Source organism: Dipodomys spectabilis, unplaced genomic scaffold (genome assembly GCF_019054845.1).
Source record: "Dipodomys spectabilis isolate Male_0828 unplaced genomic scaffold, ASM1905484v1 ptg000363l, whole genome shotgun sequence".
Taxonomy (NCBI): domain Eukaryota; kingdom Metazoa; phylum Chordata; class Mammalia; order Rodentia; family Heteromyidae; genus Dipodomys; species Dipodomys spectabilis.
In genome coordinates, this window is record NW_024871040.1 from 1,843,811 (window position 1) to 1,867,517 (window position 23,707).

At 48.3% G+C, this 23,707-nt stretch overlaps 1 protein-coding gene across 2 annotated transcripts; it reads left to right on the forward strand.

The window, feature by feature from the left end:
* Positions 1-82: 82 nt before the first annotated feature.
* Positions 83-23,609, forward strand: Top3b (DNA topoisomerase III beta). 2 transcript variants are annotated; one of them, XM_042666199.1, is made up of 18 exons: positions 83-153; positions 5,174-5,342; positions 6,438-6,569; positions 8,782-8,888; positions 10,193-10,267; positions 11,803-11,999; positions 12,430-12,586; positions 13,505-13,618; positions 14,931-15,021; positions 16,126-16,280; positions 16,414-16,519; positions 18,249-18,395; positions 18,501-18,674; positions 20,018-20,146; positions 20,941-21,090; positions 21,428-21,528; positions 21,958-22,159; positions 23,031-23,609. In XM_042666199.1, exons 2-18 carry the CDS (start codon positions 5,273-5,275, stop codon positions 23,510-23,512), a joined length of 2,589 nt encoding a protein of 862 aa, XP_042522133.1. In that variant the 5' UTR covers positions 83-153; positions 5,174-5,272; the 3' UTR covers positions 23,513-23,609. The 2 variants fall into 2 exon arrangements, with proteins under 2 accessions (XP_042522133.1, XP_042522132.1); XM_042666198.1 differs by lacking the exon at positions 83-153 and adding an exon at positions 359-380.
* Positions 23,610-23,707: the final 98 nt, after the last annotated feature.

A 23,707-nucleotide genomic window follows, 5' to 3' on the forward strand; every position in this document is an offset into this window, starting at 1 on the left:
CGCGCCAGTCGCGGAACTCGCGGACACTGACATCGGAGGACATCGGAGGACTATAGCCGCGGGACTCCAGAAGCGACCGGATCCGGAAGTAGGGGTTCCAGAAAGCCTCCCGGAGCCGAGCCGCTTTAAAGGAGGGACGTTCCGCGTCTGCGGGTGAGCGGCGGGCGGCGGGCGGCGGGCGGCGGGCGGCGGGCGGCGGGCGGCGGGCGGCGGGCGGCGGGCGGCGGGCGGCGGGCGGCGGGCGGCGGCCTTACGCGGGCTGCTCCGGGACGCGGGAAGCGCGGCTTTACTCAGGCGTGCTACGGTCAGAACTAGTCATCGGACCTTCCCATGCCGCCTCGCTCTCACTTGAGCGAGGTCTGCTCTCCCAGGCTCACAGGGTAGGAAAACAGGCTCGAGGATGGGGGGGGGGTCGCGGATGACGGGAGGAAGCCTGTGCAGCTGCCCGAAAAAGTCGATGAAGTCTCTTAAGTCTGCAGTCTACCCCAGCGCGTTCTACTTGCTTCCTCCTGGCCTGCGGCTTGGTTCTCTTGATGCCGTTTCCAAGGAGGAAGGCAAAAACTTTTCCAAATAAAGCAGATAGATCCCAGAGACAGTCGCTTCTCGCAAAGATGAAAGGGAAGGTGATGGGCTGCCTCCCTACCTTTTCGTACCCCCTGCTTTTGGAAATGGGACTGACAGGATAGCCCAACTTGAGCCTGCTGGCCAGGGAGCCCTGGGGGTTCCTTTGTCCAGGGCTCTGAATTGTTTTGAACCTCATTTTACTCTTGGTTTTTAATGTTTACATCCCCACAGAGCTGCTGGTAGATGAAAGAAAAAGGTGTTTATAGCTATAGTATGCCTAGTAAAGTGAAAAGGCCTGAGAAATTATTTTCCTGCTTCTGTGAGTGTTTTTGGTAAAGTTCCTGCAGATCCCCTTGTAGGCCTTCACTTTATGCTAAGCCCTCTTGTTCAAAAGACACTGAATGAGGCCCCGCACTGGTGGATCACATCTGTAATCCTAGCTACTCAGGAGGCTGGATCCCAGGATCATGGTTTGAAGCCAGCCCCGTCAGAAAAGTCCCTTTTAGACTCTTATTTCCAAATAACCACTCAAAAACTAGAAGTGGAGCTGTGGCTTAAAGTGGTAGGGCAAAAGAGTTCAGGGACAGGCCCAGGGCCTGACTCCAGGCCCAGCTCCACGACTGATGACCAAAAAAAAGAATGAAAATACATCTCTCTACATAATGTCTTCCAAAGAATGAATACCTGATTGTGGACTTGATGATGAGAGTTAGTAGTGTACGAATCAGGCATACAATGTATCTTATACGGACACCTGATCTGTCACTCCCTCATCTCCTGCCCTTCCCAAACTTCATGGTTCCATTTCACAGGAGAACCTATTTTGACCACATTCACTTTCCTTCATTCTCTGTTTGCCTTCTCCCCATCCACTAGTATGCACATCCAATAGGAGTATGTGTTACTTGTTCAGAGTGGTTTCACTGGTGTTTTATACATATGCATATACAGTACTTAGTTCAGATTTACCTCCTGGGCTCTTCTCATTTTCCCTATTCCCCATCTCCATATTATTCAACAGCTTTCGCTGAATTTTGTTGCACTATCTGCTTTCACTCATCCAATGTATTCTATATTGTTCACCCTCTAACATTCTCTTTTTCTCCACGCCCCCATCTAATCCTCTCAAACAATCCCACAATTACCTACATGTTTATCTGTTAAGACTAGCATCCACATATGAGAGAAAGTATGCAGTCTTTGTCCTTCTGAACCTAACTTAACATGATGATCCCAATTCTGTTCATTTCCCTGCAAATCACATAATCTCATTATTCATGGCTGAATAATACTCTATTGTGTATAGATAGCATATTTTCATGTTCCATTCATTGTAGAGCATCGAGGCTATTTCTATAGCTTGACTCGTGAAAAGTAGCAGCAAACATGAGTGTGCAAGTACTCTATTGTGTTCTTTCATTCCTTCAGATATATACCCAAGAAAGGCATCACTATCTTATGTTCTATTTTTAGTTTATTGAGAAACCTTCATACTGACTTCCATACTGGTTGCACTATTTTACTTTCCCACCAACAATTTATAAAGATTCCTTTTCTCCTACAACCTCACCAGCATTTGTTGTCATTTGCTTGATGCCCATTCTGACTGGAGTGAGATAAAATCTTAATGCCATGATCTTCTCTCCCCGCCCCCCCCTTCGTTTGGTGCTGGTGGAGCTTGAACTGAGGCCCTGGGTGTTGTCATTGAGCTTTTTCTGCTCTATCACTCTACCATTTTGAGCCACAATGCCACTTACAGTTTTCTGGTAGTTAATTGTAGATAAAAGTCTCATGGACTTGTTGGGAGATGAGAAGGGATGGGAAGGGGAAACAAGGAAGCAACAATGCTTGATAAGAAATGTACTCATTATCTTGCTCATGTAATTGTAACCCTTCTGTACGGTATTTTCACAATAAAACAATAAATAAAATAGTTTTTTTTAAAAAGTCTCATGGACTTTTCCTGCCCAGTCTGGCTCTGAACCGTAATCCTTAGATGTCAGCCTCCTGAGTAGCTAGCATTACAAGTATGAGCAACTGGCATCCAGCTCTTTATGTATTTATTGGCCATTTGTACTCCTTTTGCTAATTTGTTGAGTTCATTTATTAATTGGATTGTTGATTCTTAGAGCGTTTAGTGTTTTGAGCTCCCTATATGTTTTGGTTATTAATCCCTTGCCAGATGTATATTTGGCAAAGATTTTTCTCCTGGTGGCCGTCTCTTTAGTCTAGTGATTGTTTCCTTTGATAGGCAGAAGCTGTTTAGTTTGATGCATTCCTATTCATCACCCTTACTCTTATTTGCTGAGCTATTGGAGTTCTGTCAGAAAATCATTTCCTATGCCAGTATGATCCAGGTTGTCTTTTTTTGTTCCTTATTCTTTTCTATAGTGGTCTCAAAGTTTCACATCTTACATTAAGATCCTTGATCTTTTTTGAATTGATACGGGACAGGAGATAGTATGTGGATATCTAGAAGTAAACAACTGTGTGTGTGTGTGTGTGCATGCGTGTGTGCGCTTGCGCGCATGCACACTCTCAAATGTGCCAGTCCTGGGGCTTCACCTCAAGGCCTGGGTGCTGTCCCTGAACTTTTTGTTCAGTGTTAGCACTCTGCCACTTAAGTCACAGCTCTATTTCCAGCTTTCTTTTTGTTTGTTTTTGTTTATGTAGTTAATTGGAGATAAAGCCCTGAGTTCCATCCTTAGCAACACAAAAATAAATTGAAGAATTCAAGAACTGGGGGTCTAGCTCAGTAGTACAATGTTTGCCTAGTATCCTTGATATCCTGGGTTTAATCCCCAAACTCAAAAATAAACTAACAAATAGTTCACTGTGAGTCTATGGATTATCAAGCTTTATTCTCCAGGATCGGCAAAATTTTCCAGACAAGGACAAAGGAGCATAGAGGCTCCAAATGGATTTGTTTTAGATTATAGTGCCTAAGTTGACTAAAGCATGTTTGAGTGATAAAGATGGGAAGGCAAGGGGCTGGGAAGGTGGCTCAGTGGTAGAGCACTTGCCTTGCATGCATGAGGCCCTGGGTTCGATTCCTCAGCACCACATAAGAAAAAAGCCGGAAGTAGCGCTGTGGCTCAAGTGGTAGAGCACTCGCCTTGAGCTGAAGAGCTGAGGGACAGTGCCCAGGCCCAGAGTTCAGGCCCCATGACCGGACCCAAAAAAAAAAGATGGGAAGGCAAATGTGAAGAGGCTCCTGAGCTCCACTGGTGGCTGGAGCTGCCAGCTAGTGTGTCTCAGACCCAGTCATAAGTCAGTAGGACCTGAAGGCCTACACTGAGAATCTGCCTGTGTTCTACACAGGAGAGGCCATGATTGTTCTTCTCCCCTCTAAGAAATGAATCCACCAATATGGAGGAGCCAACCCAAGGGGAAGGCCAGGTATCCACACTATCTCAGTCTGTAAGTTCAAGTCCATTGGCCCCAGGATCTTCCAAAGTGTAAATTTAGGGACAGAATTAACCTGAAGTCATAGACGTCACAACATGAATCCAAATTTCCACTTCCCAGGCAGATGTTCACGCACCAGTTTCCCTAATTCTCTGTTTCTCACCTCAGATTGTTTGGTTTGGTTAGTTTGTCTTGTTTTAGTGTGGGTACTAGGGCTTGAACTCAGGGCCTAGATACTGTCCCTTGGCTTTTTGTTTGTTTGTTGCTCAAGGCTGGTTCTCTACCACTTGAACTACACCTCCACTTCTGGCTTTTTTTTTTTTTTTTTTTTTTTTTTTTGGAGGTTAGTTGGAAATAAGAGTCTTGTGTACTTTCCTATCTAGTCTGGCTTCAAACTGCTGTCCGTACATCTTAGCCTTTTGAGTAGCTAGGAAAGAAAGCGTGAACCATCAGCACCTGGCTGACTCAGGTTTTTGTTTTGTTTTATTTTGATTTTTCTAAAATGAGTTTCCTGGAACTGAGAGTATGTCTTTCCTGGGTTTGCATAAACAAATTGATATGTTGAGTTGAAATTATTTTATACACCTATTTCAGAATAATTTTTTAGCCAGGTACTGGTGGCTTATGCCTATAATCCTAGCTACTCAGGAGGCTCTGAGGATCACAGTTCAAGCTAGCCTGGGCAAGAAAGTCTATGAGACTCATCTTCAATTAACCACCAGAAAAATGAAAGTGGCCTTGTGGCTCAAAGTGGTAGAGTACTAGCATTGAGCAGAAAAACTGAGGGATAGCGCCTAGACCCTGAAATCAAGCCTCATGACCTACAAAAGAATAATAGTAGTAATTTAAATTAATTAAAAAAAATAAAAACCAGGTGCTGGTGGCTCATGCCTGTAATTCTAGCTGTTCGAGAAGCTGAGATCTGAGGGTCGTGTTTCAAAGCCAGCCAGAACAGGAAAGTCTCACAGACTATCACCAGTTAGCCACCAGAAAATTGGAAGTGGAGCTGTGGTTCAAAGTGGTATTGTGCTAACCTTGAGCAAAAGAGCTCAGGGACAGTGCCCAGGCTCTGAGTTCAAATCCCAAGACTGACAATAAAGGATCCTGGGTTCCATCCTAGTACCAAAAAAATCAAGTTTCCTTGTTAGTGAAATAGGCTTGTTAAAAGTATTTCTATTCTCAGTACTGTACTTTGCTTCAGGAGACAGCACTGGCCACAGAAGAATAGTTTGTGAACTGCTTCATTGTCACCCTTCTGCATCTGGATGTGAAGGACTAAAACTCCTGACAACCTCGAGCCATGAAGACGGTGCTCATGGTGGCAGAAAAGCCATCCCTGGCGCAGTCCATCGCCAAGATCCTCTCCCGAGGTAGGCAGACACACCAGCACTAAGCTTCTTTACTGCTTTGGACTAAAAGCATAGTTGTCTTTACTTTTTTAGGATGATTTCTTTTTCCAAAGAGATTCTACCTCAGTATGGGTCCACTGAGGCAGTTAAGTAGTAGTTACCCTGGATGCTTCCACACCTGGTATGTGCCAGTTTGTGCCTGTCAGGATTAGTAAGATGTGGTTCACTGTGAGGTGAAAGATGCAGTGGTTAGAGGCCTGAGCCAGTTTGGGGCATTTAGTCACAAGCCACAGAACTAAGCCTGGAAGGATTTAGACACAGCCAGGACCCACCTCAGTCTTAAGTCTTTTTTGACAAGTCAGTGTTATGAACATTGTCATTGCTGGGTGCCCACCATTCCCAGCTGAGCCCTTGACTTGACTTCAGGCACAGCCTCTGCACCTCGTGTGCTTCAAGAGTGGCCAATAAGCCTACTGTTAGCCATAGAGTCCTCGCAAGACACTGAAGAAGGAGGGAGACTCTCCGTCCCTTGTGCCCTGTACTGGCCAGTGGGCTGGTTGGTAGTGTGCTGTTTACTCTTTGTCTTTGAATTCCATCAAAATAGGAAGAATGCTTACATCTTGGATTCCTAGAAGTTTGGCAGGCATCCACCTTGACCTAGAAAGAGCCCCTAGTATATCTGAGAAAGCATCCATCAAAGGTTCAGAGGGGTCTGAGAGGAAGCCTCTCATCCCTAGAAGCTGTAAAAGTTTGGTGCAAAGGCCATCAGTGGACAGAATGAAAAGATACCCCAGGAGTTGATCGTTAGGAGGTCTCTGGTGATGTTAAAAGTTTGAATAAAATGATTCAGAAGTTGAAGTGGAAAAGACAGAGAAAGAGACAAAAGTGCCTGCCTCTGGCTTCCAGCAGCCTGGAACTCTACATCATGAGTCACTGTGGTTGGTGTTCACGGATGCTTTTGTCCCTGGGCAACATCAAATCTCTTAGGACCCAGTGACCTGTAGCAGCCTGAGGAATGTTATTGCCTGCTCTGTAGAAAAATGACTCAGGCCCTCGGGTCTCCACAACATCTGCAGCTCAGCCAACAGCAGCCATCTCTATACTTCTCCTCCCTAGGGAGCATGTCCTCACACAAAGGTCTGAATGGAGCTTGCTCAGTCCATGAGTACACGGGCACCTTCGCCGGCCAGCCTGTCCACTTCAAGATGACGTCTGTCTGTGGTCATGTGATGACCTTGGATTTCCTGGGTGAGAACTCCACTCTGCCTGCCTCTCCCCTGCCAAGGGGAGCCCTCCATAGTACTGTTCCCACCCAGTTGTGGCCATGATGAAGCAGGGACTGGGCATTCCTAGATGAAGTGTTCCACCATCCTTCCAGGGTCATAACAGTCTCAGAGGTGATGGAACTGTGAAGCATGACTTAATGTCACATAGTTGTGGTGTGATAGAAAGTATAAGTGTGGGGCTGGGAAGGTGGCTCAGTGGTAGAGTACTTGCCTTGCATGCCTGAGGCCCTGTGTTCGATTCCTCAGCACCACATAAGCAAAAAGAAAAAAAAAAGCCGGAAGTGGCGCTGTGGCTCAAGTGGTAGAGCGCTAGCCTTGAGCTGAAGAGCTGAGGGACAGCGCCCAGGCCCAGAGTTCAGGCCCCACGACCAGACCCAAAAGAAAGTATAAGTGTGGCAGGGTGAACCTTGCATGCTCTGGAGCTCAGCACCCTTGAGTCTATTCCCAGCAGTTTCCATCCTGTGTGGACAAGGTGGTAGCATCTGTCTCAGGAGGAGCCTGACCTGTACAGGTGTTCTAGAGAAGGCTACTGCTCCTGCTGAGTTGACTGTTAGCCATTGGCCATTAGGTAGCTGTCCTTGTCATCTTTGAAAGTATCATTATTTGTTATCCATTTCCTTCAAAGGGCTAGCAGAGCTCTGTGTCTGACAAGAGTCCAGCTGGGTTGGAGGTGTGACTCAGTTGGTAGAGCTCTAGCCAATGAGCAAAAGCATCAGATACCAAGTTTGATTCCCAGTCTTAGGACTAAAAAAAAAGAAAAAGCCCAACTGCTAGAATAGTCTTGTTTTACAAAATACCTGGGACAGACTAACTATTGAACTCACAGTGTTAGGGGCTGAAGTCCATAGTGCAGGCTCTGGTGAGGACGTGATGGCAGATGATCGTGACAGGACACTTGCAGAAAGGAGGAATATCATGTGATAGAGGTGAGGAGCAGAAAGAGATTCAGGGATAGGGCCTGGTCTTATAACAACTTAGTCTCACAAAAAATTATCTTAATCCCTTTCAAGGGCAATGTCTTCAGTGACATAAGGACTCTAGCCTCTGCCTCTCCACCCCAGTGTGGAGCTTCCAGCATAGGATCGCTTGGAAGGCTCTCAGACTACAGAAATCATGACTATAGCATCTCAGTCTGCCAGCTCACTTTCTTCCTAGAGACTAGAGCAGAGACCAGGCTTCTGAATTGTCATTTCTCTTTTTCTTTTTTTCCAGTCAGCCATGGTACTTGAACTCAGGGCCTGGGCTCTTTTGCTCAAGGCTAGAGCTCTACCACTTTGAGTCATAGCACCAATTCAGTTTTCTGGTGGTTAATTGGAGATAAGTCTCATGGGCTTTCCTGCCTGAGCTGGCTTTGAAGCATGAACCACCAGTGCCACCTGTCATTTCTTATATGTAAACAGAACAATAATGTCACTCACTTCCCAACACTGCTGAATACAAAAAAAGGTAGAACACTTAGCACAGGGCCTAGTACACGTCTTGGCAGTTATTCTTACTGTTTATTACCACAACAGTGATAACAGGAGTGACTGAGTTGTGCAGTCAAGCATTTGGACCCCAAGCTTGGGGTATCCTGGGAAGCCAGGCTTTGAACTTCGCTCTTTCTGACCCCCTTCTCCCAGGCTGCAAAAAATACAATCTAAAAGCCAAGGAATAGATCATTCAGAGCTGGGCCTTAAGTGGGTGGAGGTACTGTATAGGAGGCCTAGAGAGACCAACCCTCTCCGGGGAACAACCAGGCACCTCTTCTATGCCCCATGGAATGCTGGGTGAAGGCAAAGGGTTATAGTAGTCAAGGATAGAAGAGGTGATAGCATGAGTGGTATGGTTCGGGGCCTTTGCAAAGCCATCTTTTCAGAAACAGTGCTTCTGGAAAAACTTCAAAAACAAGGCAAAGAATGGAAACCCTGCTAAGAATTTGCTTGGTTCCTGTGGGTAGCTGGAACTTTAGCATCAGCTTAGCGGCCCAAAGGAAGGAAGGACAGGTGGGTAGAGGCCACCCTAACAAAACCCCATATTCCAGCTCTCCCCTCTAACTGTTGGGTGACCCCGGGTCAATTGTTTTCCAAGCCTCTTTGTCCTCTCTTGTGAGATCCAAGATCACTGTCTTTCTGGAAGCCAAGCCTTTATAAGCTGTTAAATGAGACTCTTGTCACTGTGGCTGTGATTGGCAGGAAAGTACAATAAGTGGGACAAGGTGGACCCTGCAGAGCTGTTCAGCCAAGCCCCCACAGAGAAGAAGGAAGCCAACCCCAAGTTGAACATGGTGAAGTTCTTGCAGGTATGTGAGGGGCAGGAAGTCCCTCCCCTGGCTCCCTTCCTGCAAGTGGCCACTGCTGTCTTTGCCCACTTTGATTTGAGCCCTCAACCTCATCTCAGACAGAAGCCCTCATTTCACCTTTTAGAGCACTTCCTGCTGTCCCAGCAGACATTTTCAGGCCTAGGACACACACCCACACCCATATCCTTGCCCCCCTTGTCACTCAGTCCCCGAGGGCACACATTCTATATTTATAACAGTGTGGTTGAGGGGGGTTTTTTATCAGTATTAAAATCAGTGCATATGTATTATAAAAATTGGAAAATAGAGTTAAGGATAATAGAGGAAAAAAATATTCAAACTCCATGATGCAAGACAACCACTTTGACATTTAGGGTTATTTATTTCAGCTCTCTTATTGTTTAGCTTTTAGCATTAAGAACACATTGTGGGCTGGGCATCAGCGGCTCATACCTGTAATCCTAACCACTCAGAAGGCTGAAATCTGAGAATCATAGTCCAAAGCCAACCAGGGCCAGAAAGTTCATGAGACTCTTCAGTTAGCCACCAAAAAGCCATAAATGAGCTGTGGTAAAGTGCTAGCCTTGAGCACAAAAGCTCAAGGGCAGGACCTGAGTTCAAGCCCTAAGACCAGCACCCAAAAAAAATAAAATAAAAAGTATATTCCAGGAAAAGGAAGCCAGGCATAATGGTTCATACCTATGTATGCAGCAACCCAGGTGGTGGAGATCAGGAAGATTGTGGCTAAGCCAGCAAGGGAAAAAAGTTTATGAGATCTCATTTCAACCAACAAGCCAGGCATTGGTGATATAGTTCTGTTATCCCACTTACATGAAGGCATTGGTAGGAGGACTGTGGTCCAAGTTAGACAAAAATGCAAGACGTTATCCAAAAAAAAAGTGAAAATTAAAAGTTTGTGGGGGAAAGAGAGACACTGGCTCAAGTGGTAGAATACCTAGAAAGAAAAACTTCAGTAAATCCTCTTCAGTCTTTTATTGCTCTCTGAAAATTGTAGAACATGGCACGTGCATGCCCTGTTCTGTGACCATGGAATAAACGCTGAAACAAATAACCAAAAAAAATCATATTGCAAGTTTAATTTTTTTTGATCCAATGAAACCAGCCTTTCTGAACCAGATTCTTTTCAGAATGGCCAAGCCAGTCTTCATGTAACAAACTCCTTGCTCAGCTCTGGCATCAGTCCTTCTGTAGGAAGCTCAAACCTCCGGGACCTGCTTTCTACTCCTGAGGAATTTCAGGGCTGGACCTCTGGCAGGTGGATATTAATGTGTGTTGCATGGCAGGTAGAAGGCAGAGGCTGTGACTACATCGTGCTGTGGCTGGACTGTGACAAAGAAGGGGAGAACATTTGCTTTGAGGTGAGCTAAGAGCCACTTAGGTTTGCTTTTGGTCTTTCTGCCACCCTCCCTGCCCCTCACTATCACATCATTTCTGCTGCTAAAGTTGGAATTTAGTGGCTTAAAAATGCCAATCCTCACACCCTTTATTTTAGAAGTTCTATAGTTTTAAATACATAGGCTCTACAAAGGGTGATTGTGCTTCTTTTTAATGGAGACACATGATATGAGTGAGCATCAGGTGGCAGAATTTTCTAGGTGGATTTGAGTTTCAGATGGACTGTGTTAATTTTCAGTATCATGGGCCTAACTAGTTCCTTTCAGCCTTTCAGCTAATGTGCTTGACCATTTTGGCACCACACTCCTTTACCAGGCTTTATTTTTCTCATCTCCTGCCATCACATATTATCTCCACTTAGAACACCCTCCACCTCTCCCATCTTGTCCCAGGAGCCCTCCCTGAAGGTAGGCAAATGCCCCCTTGTGCTGACCTTGCTCCTGGCAAACTCATGCTGTTATTTGTAGCTGCTGGGCTTCACTGGGACCTCTCAGGGTGTGGTTCCTACCAGGACACCTCCATGTCCCTGTACCTCAGCTGCCTCCTGGGCCTGACCCACCTCAAGTAGGTCACAAAAACTCAGAATCCTAACTGGACACTGGTGGCTATGCCTGTAATCCTAGCCTCACAGGAGGCTGAGATCTGAAGATCTCAGTTCAAAACCAGCCCAGGCAGGAAAGTCGATGAGACTCTTATCTCTAGTTAACCCCCAGAAAACCAGAAGTGGCACTGTGGGGTAGACTACTAGCTCTGAGCAAAAAAAGCCCAGCCCCTGAGTTGAAGCCCACCATCACCCAAAAAAAAAAAAAAAAAGAATCCTGCATTCCATGCAGCACTCTCAGCAAACCCCATTTCAACATCCTTCCTCATGTCCTTCCTTGCCCTCTCCAAAGAGCCAGGTTGTGACTCAATGCCAGCTAGGGCTTTGCTTGCATCTGTGTTGGAAAATGCTGGCAGCTCATAGCCTTACTCTCTTCCCGATAAGGATGCTACATGGCCAGCCTCTGGTGGGATTCCTTTCACCCTGCACAGTCTTCTTAATGAGCCTCAATGTTGGGATTCTGCTAGCCTACTCATCCTTGCCCCTTGGCCTTCCCATCCTTGCCCACTTCCTCATCCTCTTTGTTCCTTTCCTGTCTTTCCTCCAGTCAGTTAAATGTTCCACACACCCCTCCAAGCATTCCCTGAAGTAGGATGGTTTGGGAGGCCATGCAGTAGCATTTCCTGATTGGGTGGGGAAGAAAGCAGAAAATTCTGACAGGACAGTAGTAATAAGGGAGTATGGGGAGACATTTATAGCCAAAAGGTGAAAGAATCATGTGGAAAGGGTTTTGTGGGGAGACTAAGGCCTCTAGAAAGGCAGTAAGATGGAAGAGAGTCTAGCAAGAGTAGGAAGTATGACACTTTATCCTAGAAGGAGCAGTGCCTCAAAGATGGAGATGTAGAGCAGGACGCAGAGACCTTGAGGTCAGTCTCAGCCAGGCCACCTTCTTCTCAGGTCCTCGATGTCATTCTGCCTGTCATGAACAAAACCCAGAGTGGTGAGAAGACAGTGTTCCGGGCCAAGTTTAGCTCCATCACAGACACAGATATCTGCAGTGCCATGGCCCGCCTGGGTGAACCGGACCATAACGAAGCGCTCTCAGTGGATGCCCGCCAGGAGCTGGACCTCCGTATCGGCTGTGCTTTCACCAGGTGCTGGGTGACTTCCACATACCTACACCCTTCCTGTCGCCAGAACACCTTCCTTTATCACCCCTGGGCCTCTGAAAGCCAGATGTACACCTAGTAATGTTTTTAAATCTGGAAGAGACTCCTATGTTTAATGGACATAGATCTCATAGGTACCACTGAGAAGACAGTGTGCCATGGGTGGGATGTAAAAGATGTGAAAGCCGCTCTCCTGCTCACTTCTCCAACACACACACACACACCACACCACCCGCCCCCCCCCTCCACTCCTTTTGACTGCAACTATGACTTCTAAAGCAGGAGTCATTCCTTGGACCATCTCCCTACTTACTGCTCGGTCCCCAGGTGTGACTCATATGGAATGGAATGATAGTGGCTGAAGTGAATTCTTGACCAGTTGTCTTTTTGTCTCCAACCCCACTACTCGCTCTAGGTTTCAGACAAAATATTTCCAGGGGAAATACGGTGATTTAGACAGCTCTCTCATCTCCTTTGGACCATGTCAGACTCCTACCCTGGGATTCTGTGTGGAGAGACATGATAAAATCCAGTCCTTCAAACCAGAGACCTACTGGGTGCTACAGGCCAAGGTTCTTTTCCCTTCTGTCTTACTGGCATGTGGCCAAGGTTCTTTTCCCTTCTGTCTTACTGGCATGTGGATTCTGAGTCTTCCTCCATCATTCTCCTACAGGCCTCTGCTGAGGACACCCAGTACAACGTGAATAACTATACAAGAGGGACTTTGAGCTGGGTGCAGATGGCTCAAACCTGTTAACATAGTTACTCAAGTGACTGAGATCTAAGGATCAAAGTTTGAAGCCAGTCTGGGCAGTACAGTTTGTGAGACTCCAGTTAACCACCCAAAAGCTGGAAGTAGAAATGTGGCTCCAGTGGTAGAGAGCTAGACTTTTGGAAAGAAAATTAAGGGACAGTACCCAAGCTCTGAGTTCAAGCTCCAGAACTGGCACCTGAAGAAAGGGAGAAAAAAAAAAAGGATCTTGGTACCTAAGGAAAGGGACTGCAACCTTTGTGGCAGCAGCCATGCTCAGCCAGGCCTGGATGTATAATGGAGAAGTGGCATGAGTAAAGTAGGATGAGGGCATCCCTGGGAGGCTATGGGCTTTTGAATTTCTTGGAAGTCTTTAAACCTAAAGCCTCCTAAAGTATGTCATAAGATTTAAAATATACCTGCATTGCTATGGTTGGCCCAGCACTGAGGACCTCAGTGGGGAACACCTGGCTTAGCCAGGCACTGGAGATGAGCAGGGACATAGTAAGGGGTGGAGACCCAAATGTTTCTTAAGGATACAGCCTCAATGCAGGCTACCCTCCTGAAGCCACTGCCTGTTTGCTTGCAGGGGTGTGGGAGGACTGGGTGTCAGCTTGAGTAGCAAAGGTATAGCTATGAGATGTTAACCCTGAAACTACTGTCCTAGGCAATAAAAACCAGTTTCCTCTGCCTAGATTCTCTTGCATGGCAGTGAGCTCTCCTTCTGTCCTTCCTGCAGGTTAATGCCGATAAAGACAAATCTCTCCTTTTGGACTGGGACCGAGTGAGAGTGTTTGACCGGGAGATTGCTCAGATGTTTTTAAACACGACAAAACTGGAGAAGGAAGCCCAGGTGACCCTGCTCTGCTCACACCTATCACAATTGCCTTGGGTGGGAGTGGCCCTGAAAGCCTCTAGGAGAAATAGCTAGGACCCCAGGCCACAACTTTCTCCCCCTTTCTGAAACAGGCCTCTTTTTTGCAAAGTTCTGCATGCCTGCTCTATACCTATAACCCTGCCAGGCTTCTTCCACCAAACCCTGTGGACAGTATCTTGTATGGCAAGAGTGAGTTTCACAGATACCCCTTTTTGTTTTGTTTTGTTTTGTTTTTGTGCCAGTCCTGGGGCTTGAAGTTGGGGCCTGGGAGCTTGTCCTTGAGCTTTTTGGCTCAAGGTAGTGCTCTGCCAAATAAGCTACAGCTCCATTTCCACTTTTTTGGTGGTGAATTGGAGGCAAGAATCTCACGAACTTTCCTGCCCAGGCTGGCTTCAAACCGCAATCCTCAGATCTCAGCCTCCTGAGTAGATAGGATTACAGGCATGAGCCACGGGGCACTCCCCTGCACAGATGTCCTATTAAAGCTAACAATTGTATATAAGGACCTGTGTGTACATGGGTGAACCTGTTCGAAGTCACGCAGCCAGCAGGGAAAAGGATCCCAGCCCCAGTCAGCTTTCACACTTCCTCTTGTGCCATTTTGCCCCTTTTGCTTCTGGAACTTCTTGTGAAACTTCCATGCTGTTTCCACAGAGCCCCCGTCTCCACCTCCAAATCCCAACCTAAATGACCTCCACTGCCAAACATAGACAGTTGTCCTCAGCATTAACACCCCCATTTGTCAATCTAGAATCCAAAATGTACCGCTCTGGCCAGTCTACATGCAATTGGCAAAGGCAAGAGCTGTAGAAAGTGATAAGCTTGCCCAGCAAGCATAGCCCACAAATGTCTTCTCTTTAACCAGCCCAAGATCTATAAGTTTCAGTAATTACCAACTTAAAATTTGTGAGCTTTCCCATAAAAATCCTGACTTGCAGCATCTCTTGAAAAATCAGAAGCCATAGCAATTCCAGTTGCCCAGTCAGCACTCAGCAGTGAACAGCAGCCACATACTCCATTCCTGATTGACAAATGGCATTTACATCTGTAGCTGCTTCCCTGACTCATTTCCTTTCCTCCAGATTTTCTCTCCTTCAAAAAAAATCTTAGTTCCTTTTTCTTTCCTGGTCCTGAATAAATAATTAAGTCCAGTCTTCAGATTGCTAGGAAGAATATATTTCAGAAGCAGGGAGACCAAATGAATGCATCTAGATGCTTTACTCACACATCTTGATTCCCTTTATTATGCCCTCTCTCCACCACAGAATCACTCTGTCCTGTCTTCCAGGTGGAGGCTACAAGCAGGAAAGAAAAAGCCAAGCAGAGGCCCCTGGCCCTGAACACTGTAGAGATGCTGCGTGTGGCTAGCTCTGCACTGGGTATGTAGGGCATTTCTATAAAGTCTCCAAAGATGTCTTGCAGGCCATTGCAGATCTGACTAGCCCCAGTGCAGGTGTTGTCAACACTCTCAGAGGCGCTGAGTACTTTTCAAGCTATAATGTCTGAGGCTTTGAGTCTGAGCCTCATCTCTCTTAAGATCTTGAGTACAAACAAATCATTCCTTAGGATTGTTACTTAAGACTCCATAGTGTCTTTGAATTTATGTGGGGGAAAAGAAAACAGACTATTTCCTAATATTCAGTAGCCAGTGCCAGCACTAAATATGTGGAGGCCACTTCAAGACAGGGCCCTCACGTAATCACTGGACCAACAGAAAGCTTCCTAAAGGCATTATACCCTGGAGGTCCAGCTGCAGAGATAAACTCTGATCCACTGTCCTCCTCACTGGCCACTTTGTTCCTGTTCCTGAGTCTTGGTTTCCCCCTGAGAAAATGGGAATGATATTACCCATCTCTTTGCTGTAGAGATTATATATGAAATGGTGTGTCTTAACAATAGCAGTGGTGATACTGGCCACTACCAGAAAGGGATATAATATTAGAGTCCCCAAGCAGCTTTAGCTAGTGCATGGGAGAGCCTTGGCCAGCTAGAAACAATGTGAGCATTGTCTTCCTGAATCTGATTCCCTCGGTTATGAGAAGATTGGGCTGAGTGCAGCCTCTAGGCACTGTGGAAAGGCGTGAGTACTGTCTCCTCAGACAAATGTCTCCAAGGTCTTTCCAGGGCAGTGACTCCATCCAAGGGGTCACTAGCCTCCTGTGGTTAGAGCAGCAGGGCTCACCCTCCCTCAGCCCAGATCCATGAAGATGGACTGATCACTTTGTCATCATCCTGATGGGCTTAACAACCCCAAGGCCTGGGGAACAGTATTCCAATGCCATAGCTTCCTCTCTACCATGAGCACTTTGAGGGTGGTGCTATGGAGGAAACCCTCATAGGTTTAGAACTTAAGCCTTTTGACAGGCTACCTGGCATGGACATCTGGCTACCTTGTGGGGTGGGCAGCAAGAGTGCCTAGGGTTGAGGGCAGGCACCTGACCATCACCACATTCCAAGCCAGCTGAGTCTTCTGCTTTTCACAGGCATGGGACCCCAGCATGCCATGCAAACGGCTGAGCGGTTGTACACCCAGGGTTACATCAGCTATCCACGGACAGAGACCACCCACTACCCTGAGAACTTTGACCTGAAGGGCTCTCTGCGGCAACAGGCCAACCACCCCTACTGGGCAGACACAGTGAGTGAAATGCACCCTGCCCCTGCACAAACCTATAGCTACGGGAGGCTTGGGACAGATTCAAGCACTTTGGCCACCCAGGACTGCTGGGAAGTGGCCAAGTCCAGACTCAGCTCTGCCCTCTCTTCCTCAGGTGAAGCAGTTGTTAGCAGAAGGTATCAACCGCCCTCGGAAAGGCCATGATGCTGGTGACCACCCCCCCATAACCCCTATGAGGTCTGCCACAGAAGCTGAATTAGGTATTCGATATTCCCTTTTCCTGTGCACACACTCACCTCACACTTGTCAAACTCCCAGGATGGGAAGACCAAAGCCCTGCAGCCTCATTGGACAGGGTCAGGTTCTGTCAGCAGTATGGGGGCTGGGCGGGGAAGCATAGCGGGGTGAGGGGTTGTTCCTTCTGTGCCCATTTGTCCCCAGCTTGATGAGAAGTTTGCCTGAAAGTTTAAGTTGTTTTTGTTTGTTTGTCGTGAGCAGTTTGGAGGGTTTTCTCTTCTTCTCCTCCTCCTTTTTCTACTCCTCCTCTTCCTCCGCCTCCTCCTCCTCCTCCTCCTGCTGCTGCTGCTTCTGCTGCTTCTTTTTTGCCAGTCCTGGGGACTGAACCCTGAGGTTCTTTTGCTCAAGGCTAGCACTCTACCCACATGAGCCACAGCACCAATTCTGGCTTTTTCTGTTTATGTGATACTGAGGAGTGGAACCCAGGACTTCATGCATGCTAGGCAAGCACTCTACCACTAAGCCAACATTCCCAGCCCTTTTTAAAAAATTTTTATGGTGTACAGAGGGATTACAGTTACACAAGTCAGGTAATGAGTACATTTCTCTTTGGACAGTGACACCCCTTCCCTTGTTCTTTCTCGTTTTTTCCCTCTTATTCCCACCCTCAAATTGTGTAGTTCATTTTCAATATAGTGTCTAGTGTGTACCACTGCTACATTTGTTCACCTTTTTGTCCCTTCATTTCTGCCCCTCCCTTATCTTCCCAAAGACAGATTAACAAGATAAAAAGAACAGCAAACAAAAATAACAGAGAAAAAAAAAGCCTCTTGTTTCTATTTCCTGGCACATTTTGATAAATATGATTTTATATGATCAAAGGCACATAGGCATTGCGCCTTTGTGTTCCTCCCCTAAGAATATCCTCCTTTGGTCTCACTGTGTGTAAATGGCTAGAGTCCTATATAATTTATCATGTCCCCATGTATTTTAGATCTAGCTTCTGCATACAAGAGTAAATAAGACATTTACCTGAAAGTTTTGCTTCCACACCACAGATCTAATGGTGAAGCACTGATAGCTGGTCAGAGAAGGGCCAGTGTGCCAACATCCTGGGAAAGGGCATGAGGTACAGAAGGACAGGGCTTAGTGTTGGGGCTATACCTGCCTTCCACCAGTGCAAGGCCATACTAATGACCTGTGGGCCAGAAGGTTGGGCAGGAAAGGGAAAGCAGTACAAGTGGAGCCTCTGTGCCTGAGTATGAAGGATGGGCACCCTGTCACTAGATGGGGCAAGGACAGGCTGGGTCCAACAGGGCAGCCCCACTGGAAAAAGATGAAGGAGGTGAGAGCTGTAGCTGTGAAGGGACTACCCAGTCATGAGGCAGGTTTCCCTACTGTGCTTTTTTTTTTTTTCAGTCATGGGGCTTGAACTCTGGGCTTGAGCGCTGTCCCTCAGCTCTTCAGCTCAAGGCAAGCACTCTGTCACTTGAGCCACAGTGCCGCTTCCAGTTTTCTGAGTGGTTTATTGGCGATAAGAGTCTCACAGACTTTTCCTGCCCACACTGGCTTTGAACCTCGATCATCAGATCTCAGCCATCTAGGATGCTAGGATTACAGGCATGAGCCACCAGTGCCCAGCTCCTGCTATGCATTTTTCTTCTCTCTGGTATCTGTACCAAGACCCTGTTTCTGGAGGGAGGATATTGGAGGTCTGACCAGCCAAGGTGATTGGCTGTGGGTCTTCTACAGGGGGTGATGCATGGAGGCTATACGAGTACATCACCAGGCACTTCATCGCCACAGTCAGCCACGACTGCAGGTATCTCCAGAGCACCATCTCCTTCAGAGTCGGGCCTGAACTCTTTACTTGCTCAGGGAAGACTGTCATCTCCCCAGGTAAAGCTGCCTTTCCTAGAGAGCTTCCTTTTCTCATCCATGGGCACACATCCATTCTGAGGTTAGTAGGCCCAGGGAAGCTGAGTGGTGGTGCTGTCTCCTTAGGGTTCACAGAGATCATGCCCTGGCAGAGCGTGCCACTGGAGGAGAGCCTGCCCACCTGCCAGCGAGGAGATACCTTCTCTGTGGCAGAGGTGAAGATGCTGGAAAAGCAGACAAGCCCACCTGACTACCTGACCGAGGCTGAACTCATCACACTCATGGAGAAGCATGGCATCGGTGGGTTACCAGCCTACACCCCAGATCCGGGCCCCCAGTTCCAGACAGGCCTGCTGTGTAAAGCCATACACAAGGCCTTCCTTTTGCATCCTGGCTCTCGTGCTAAGGCCAAAAGTATATGTACTGTGAGACCAGTACATGCTGCCTAGCGCCCACAGAGTTTAAGGATTTCCCTGGTACCCAATGAGTCACAGGTTTTACCAGCAGCCTCCTCCGTCCTCTTAGCATTTGGATGTGCTCTGGAAAAGGCTATGAGCCTGCTTCTTTCCACTTGGGGCAATGTGCTATACACGGACCGAGCAATCCTCAGCCTGCTGTGGTGTGTGGGTGCTGCTCCCCCCAGTATCCACTCCTTCCTGATAACAGAACAGGCCTGTTCTTTCTTACAAATCCTTCCCTATATCATGTCTTCTGGCAGCCATACACAAGACTGCGGTCTAGACAAAACAAGCTACAGTTGGTGACAGCGAAGGGGTCTTTGACTTTCTAAATAGGAAAGTGGGTAAAGATGGCTCTTTTGACTAAGGCCCTCAGGGCTACAGAGAAAAGGCCTGATAACAGCCACCACCCATGGCTGTGATGAAAACACATTGGGCACTCAGGCCTCACATGCTCATAGTGCCACATGCAGCTCCAGCCTTTGTGGACTGTGGGACATCAGCAGGCTTCTTAGCCTTCAGATGCCAATTTTTTCACCTGTGGAAGGCTCAAAGCGTTACCTTAAGAAGATGCATGTCCCCCCAGCACTGGCAAGTATGCAGCCAGTGTGAGTTCCCTTTCTGCCTTTCTGACTAACAAATGCAGCTCAACCTTACCATCATCACCTTCTCTGCAAAGAATAGTCTTCAAGGCAGGAGGAATTGCATCCCTGGAAGTTGTGGTCTGCTTTGGGGATCATGAAGGGACCTAGCAAAAGAGAGGAAATGGGGGAAGCCAGCCTGGTACAGCAGTAGGCTTGTGAGTTCCTTTGGAGGGGGTATGCCCTGCTCTTAAGAGAGGTGAGCACTAGTTCTAAGTGGTAAAGGCCAAAAAGGGCACATTGAATAGTTGCAGAAAAGCTGTGTGACCTTGGCAGAGTTCATTGACCCCTCTGAGCCTCTGTCCATAGCTGTCAGGCTAGAATAAACATCCCATAATAATGATTCCTGAGTTCATAAGGCAGTACGGGCAAGGTGTGTCACCTAGCTCAGAACCAAAGACACCCAGGTCTCCCCCTATGAATCATAGGGAGATACTGAGAAGTATGGACCCTGTGACCAGCAGAGATGAAGTGTAAGTGCACAGTCCAGTGGGTTGTGTTCAGGCTAGCTCAGGAATACTTAGGGCATTGCTGTGTGTTCCAGGGACGGATGCTAGTATCCCTGTGCACATCAACAATATCTGCCAGCGCAACTACGTCACCGTGGAGAGTGGCCGCCGGCTCAAGCCCACCAACCTTGGCATCGTCCTGGTGCATGGCTACTATAAGATTGGTGAGTCCCTCAGTCACACATCCAAGATGCTGCAGGAACACGCCAGCTTCTCCCTAGGCAGCATTGGGCTACCTCCTCCCTGAACTGACAGTGAGCCCCAGCCCTGACTCCCACTATGGAGTACTGCCCAGGAGCCCAGATCAGGGATTTGAGATAATGTGTGATAAACATGATGGTGAATAAAAAGTCCAAAAGGGAAAGACAAGAGACTCCTTCCTGGGGCTGGGAAGGTAGCTCAGTGGTAAAGCGCTTGCCTTGCAATGCATGAGGCCCTGGGTTCGATTCCTCAGCACCATATAAGAAAAAAGCTGGAAGTGGCGCTGTGGCTCAAGTGGTAGAGTGCTAGCTGAAGAGCTGAGGGACAGCGCCCAGGCCCAGAGTTCAGGCCCCACAACCGGACCCAAAAAAAAAAAAAGAGACTCCTTCCTGTAGACCAGTCCTCTGCTGAGCCTGCAGCCCTCACTAAGCTGCCCATCAGCTCTGTCTCTAGGAGGTGCTCCTGGGCCTGGGAGATTGAGAAGCACACAACAAATCTGGCCCAAGAATATGACTACATCTGTGACATGATACTAGACAAAGATGTCTCTGGCACCTCTCCATAAGATTTCCTGCTCCTAGGAAAGGCCTAGGAGCAGTAGAAATCTGCCATCCATATCTGTGGATGGATGACTTAGGGAGAGACTAGGAGGACCAGCAGGAGCTGGAGGGGGAGCTGGCAGCAGCACTTGCCCCGCCTGATGGCAGTGCCTGGACCCTGGGTTCCAGCACTCACTGTGGTATCTGCCTGCTCATAGACGCAGAACTAGTGCTCCCCACCATCCGCAGTGCAGTGGAGAAGCAGCTGAACCTGATTGCCCAGGGCAAGGCTGACTACCGCCAAGTCCTGGGCCACACTCTGGACATCTTCAAGAGGAAGTTCCACTACTTCGTAGACTCCATTGCTGGTAATTCTGCCTCTTCCCCACCCCTCACCAGAGGCTGGTCCCTCAAGGAATCCAGACAAGGCTCTCTCCCAGATCTGGATTCTAGGCCTCCACAGGCCCTGACAATGATGCCAGCTGTCTAGTTACCATTGAGTCAACTCCACACACAGCACCAGCAGCACACTTCATACCTGACAAGTGGTGCTGAGCTCTCCTGCTCCCACCACTCAGATTCTCAGTCCTGACTGTGTGTGGTGGCCTCTTACTTCTAGCCCACAATTTCCCCTTAGCCTCCTGTGAAAGGGTAGGCTGCCAGAGCAGGGGAGATAGGACTCCCTTATAATCTGCTTGCTTGCAGGAATGGACGAGTTGATGGAGGTATCTTTCTCACCCCTGGCAGCCACAGGCAAGCCCCTCTCACGCTGTGGGAAGTGCCATCGGTTCATGAAGTACATCCAGGTAAGGAGGCAATGCGCTGGGACCACCCCTCATGGCCACAGTGCTCTTGTGCATTGACTCAGGAAGTCCTGTCACCTCCTAAGCCTCTGCTTTGTTAAGTCACCCATAATAACAGAATGATCAAAAGGCCTAAATCAGCAACCAACAATCTCCCACAGTGTGTCCATGACCTAGAGCACACATAAGCCATTAAGCCACACAGACACACACTGTCCATTTCTTTCTACCACCACATTTCTTCCAGGGCTTCTGGTCTTCCTGTCATAATGTATAGAGCAGATTGTCCAGAGGCTCAAGTGGAAAGTTGAGAGATCCTTGCCTGTTAGTGCAGTCCATGTTCTGACACAGATTAGATAGTCTGTGATGTGAGGGGAAGGAAGGTAGAACAGGGCCCCAGCAACCCTTGTGTCGCTCCTGCTGCCATCGTAGGCCAAGCCCAGCCGCCTGCACTGCTCCCACTGCGATGAGACCTACACCCTCCCCCAGAATGGTACCATCAAGCTCTACAAGGAGTTGCGGTGCCCATTAGATGACTTTGAGCTGGTCCTGTGGTCCTCTGGCTCCCGGGGCAAGAGTTACCCACTGTGCCCCTACTGCTACAACCACCCACCCTTCCGAGACATGAAGAAAGGTGAGTATGGCACCTGGTCCTGTGTCATCTCCCCCAGCATGGCCAACCCTCACCCCTGGTGAGGGATCTGCCCTCTGTGTTCAGCTCCAGTGTCACACCAAGTCAGAGTCTGAGGATCCCTCACCATGGCTCTGTCTAAGTCTTCCCTGACAGAAACCCAGGGAATGTGTGTGATGCTGCCAGCCTGACTGATTCTGCCTGTGTCCTAATTGGGCAGGAAACTCTAGACAGCTGCTTCCTCAGGATCTAGGCCAGGAGGAAGCTGTAGCCCCTCATTAATTGGGATGAGTGAGAGGCAGCAGCAGGTTGGGCCACTCAGCCCTATCTGTCCTTGCATTGTGTCCAGGGCACCCTGGACCCAGCACGGGCAGCACACTGCAAACTCTCAGGGGTAACCATCTCCTACCACAGATTAGGGACCAGCAGCAGTGAAGCATTTGCCCACTTTACCAGAGATCTGGAGGGGACCCTTGAGATCTCGGTCTTCATCCAGTCTGCCTGGGTAATTGAGGGCCTGTCCCTGTGCCCCAGAAGCTTCCAGAGCATGCAGACCAGTGACATGAGGGCAGTAATTAGCTACAGAGAAAATAGGATAGACCTGGCTAGAATCTGCTAAAAAGGCATTAGCCTGGGGCCCCTTGAAGATCAAGGAGACTAGATAAGTAGAGAACGGGGTGATGGGAGTTGGGGACTTAGGATCACAGAGCCAATATAAGCAAAGAAACTCCAGGAGCAAAGCCAAGAAGAGCACAAGATACTGGGACAGGGATCCAGAGTTTGAGACGCTGAGAAAAGGCTGAGGGGGGATCTGGGATCTGTGGGGAGGGCAAGGAGAGGCAGTTGAGCATTGCATGATTCCGTTCTCCCTCAGGCATGGGCTGCAATGAGTGTACACACCCCACCTGCCAACACTCGCTGAGCATGCTGGGCATCGGTCAGTGCGTGGAGTGTGAGAGTGGGGTCTTGGTGCTGGATCCCACCTCCGGCCCCAAGTGGAAAGTAGCTTGCAACAAATGCAACGTGGTGGCACACTGCTTTGAGAACGCCCACCGTGTGCGAGTGTCTGCTGAGACCTGCAACACCTGTGAGGCTGCCCTGCTGGACGTGGACTTCAACAAAGCCAAATCCCCCCTCCCCGGAGATGAGACACAACACACAGGCTGTGTCTTCTGTGACCCCATCTTCCAGGAACTGGTGGAGCTGAAGCATGCAGCCTCCTGCCACCCCATGCACCGGGGTGGGCCTGGGAGGAGGCAGGGCAGAGGGCGGGCCAGGGGCCGACGCCCCCCAGGGAAGCCCAACCCGAGGCGTCCAAAGGACAAGATGTCAGCCCTGGCTGCCTATTTTGTATAACTCCCATCCTCCCTTGCTCTGACTCCAGCTTGATGCAGACACGGCATCATGGTTGTTTCTGAGCCCCTGAGACCATTAAAACTGTTCTGTCTTCTCTAGAAAAAAGCTTGGGGACTTTTGCTGGTGAAGTGAAATCAGAGGTTCTGATGTCCCCTTCAGGGAATTCTGTGTACATCTAGAGCACTCTTTATACTG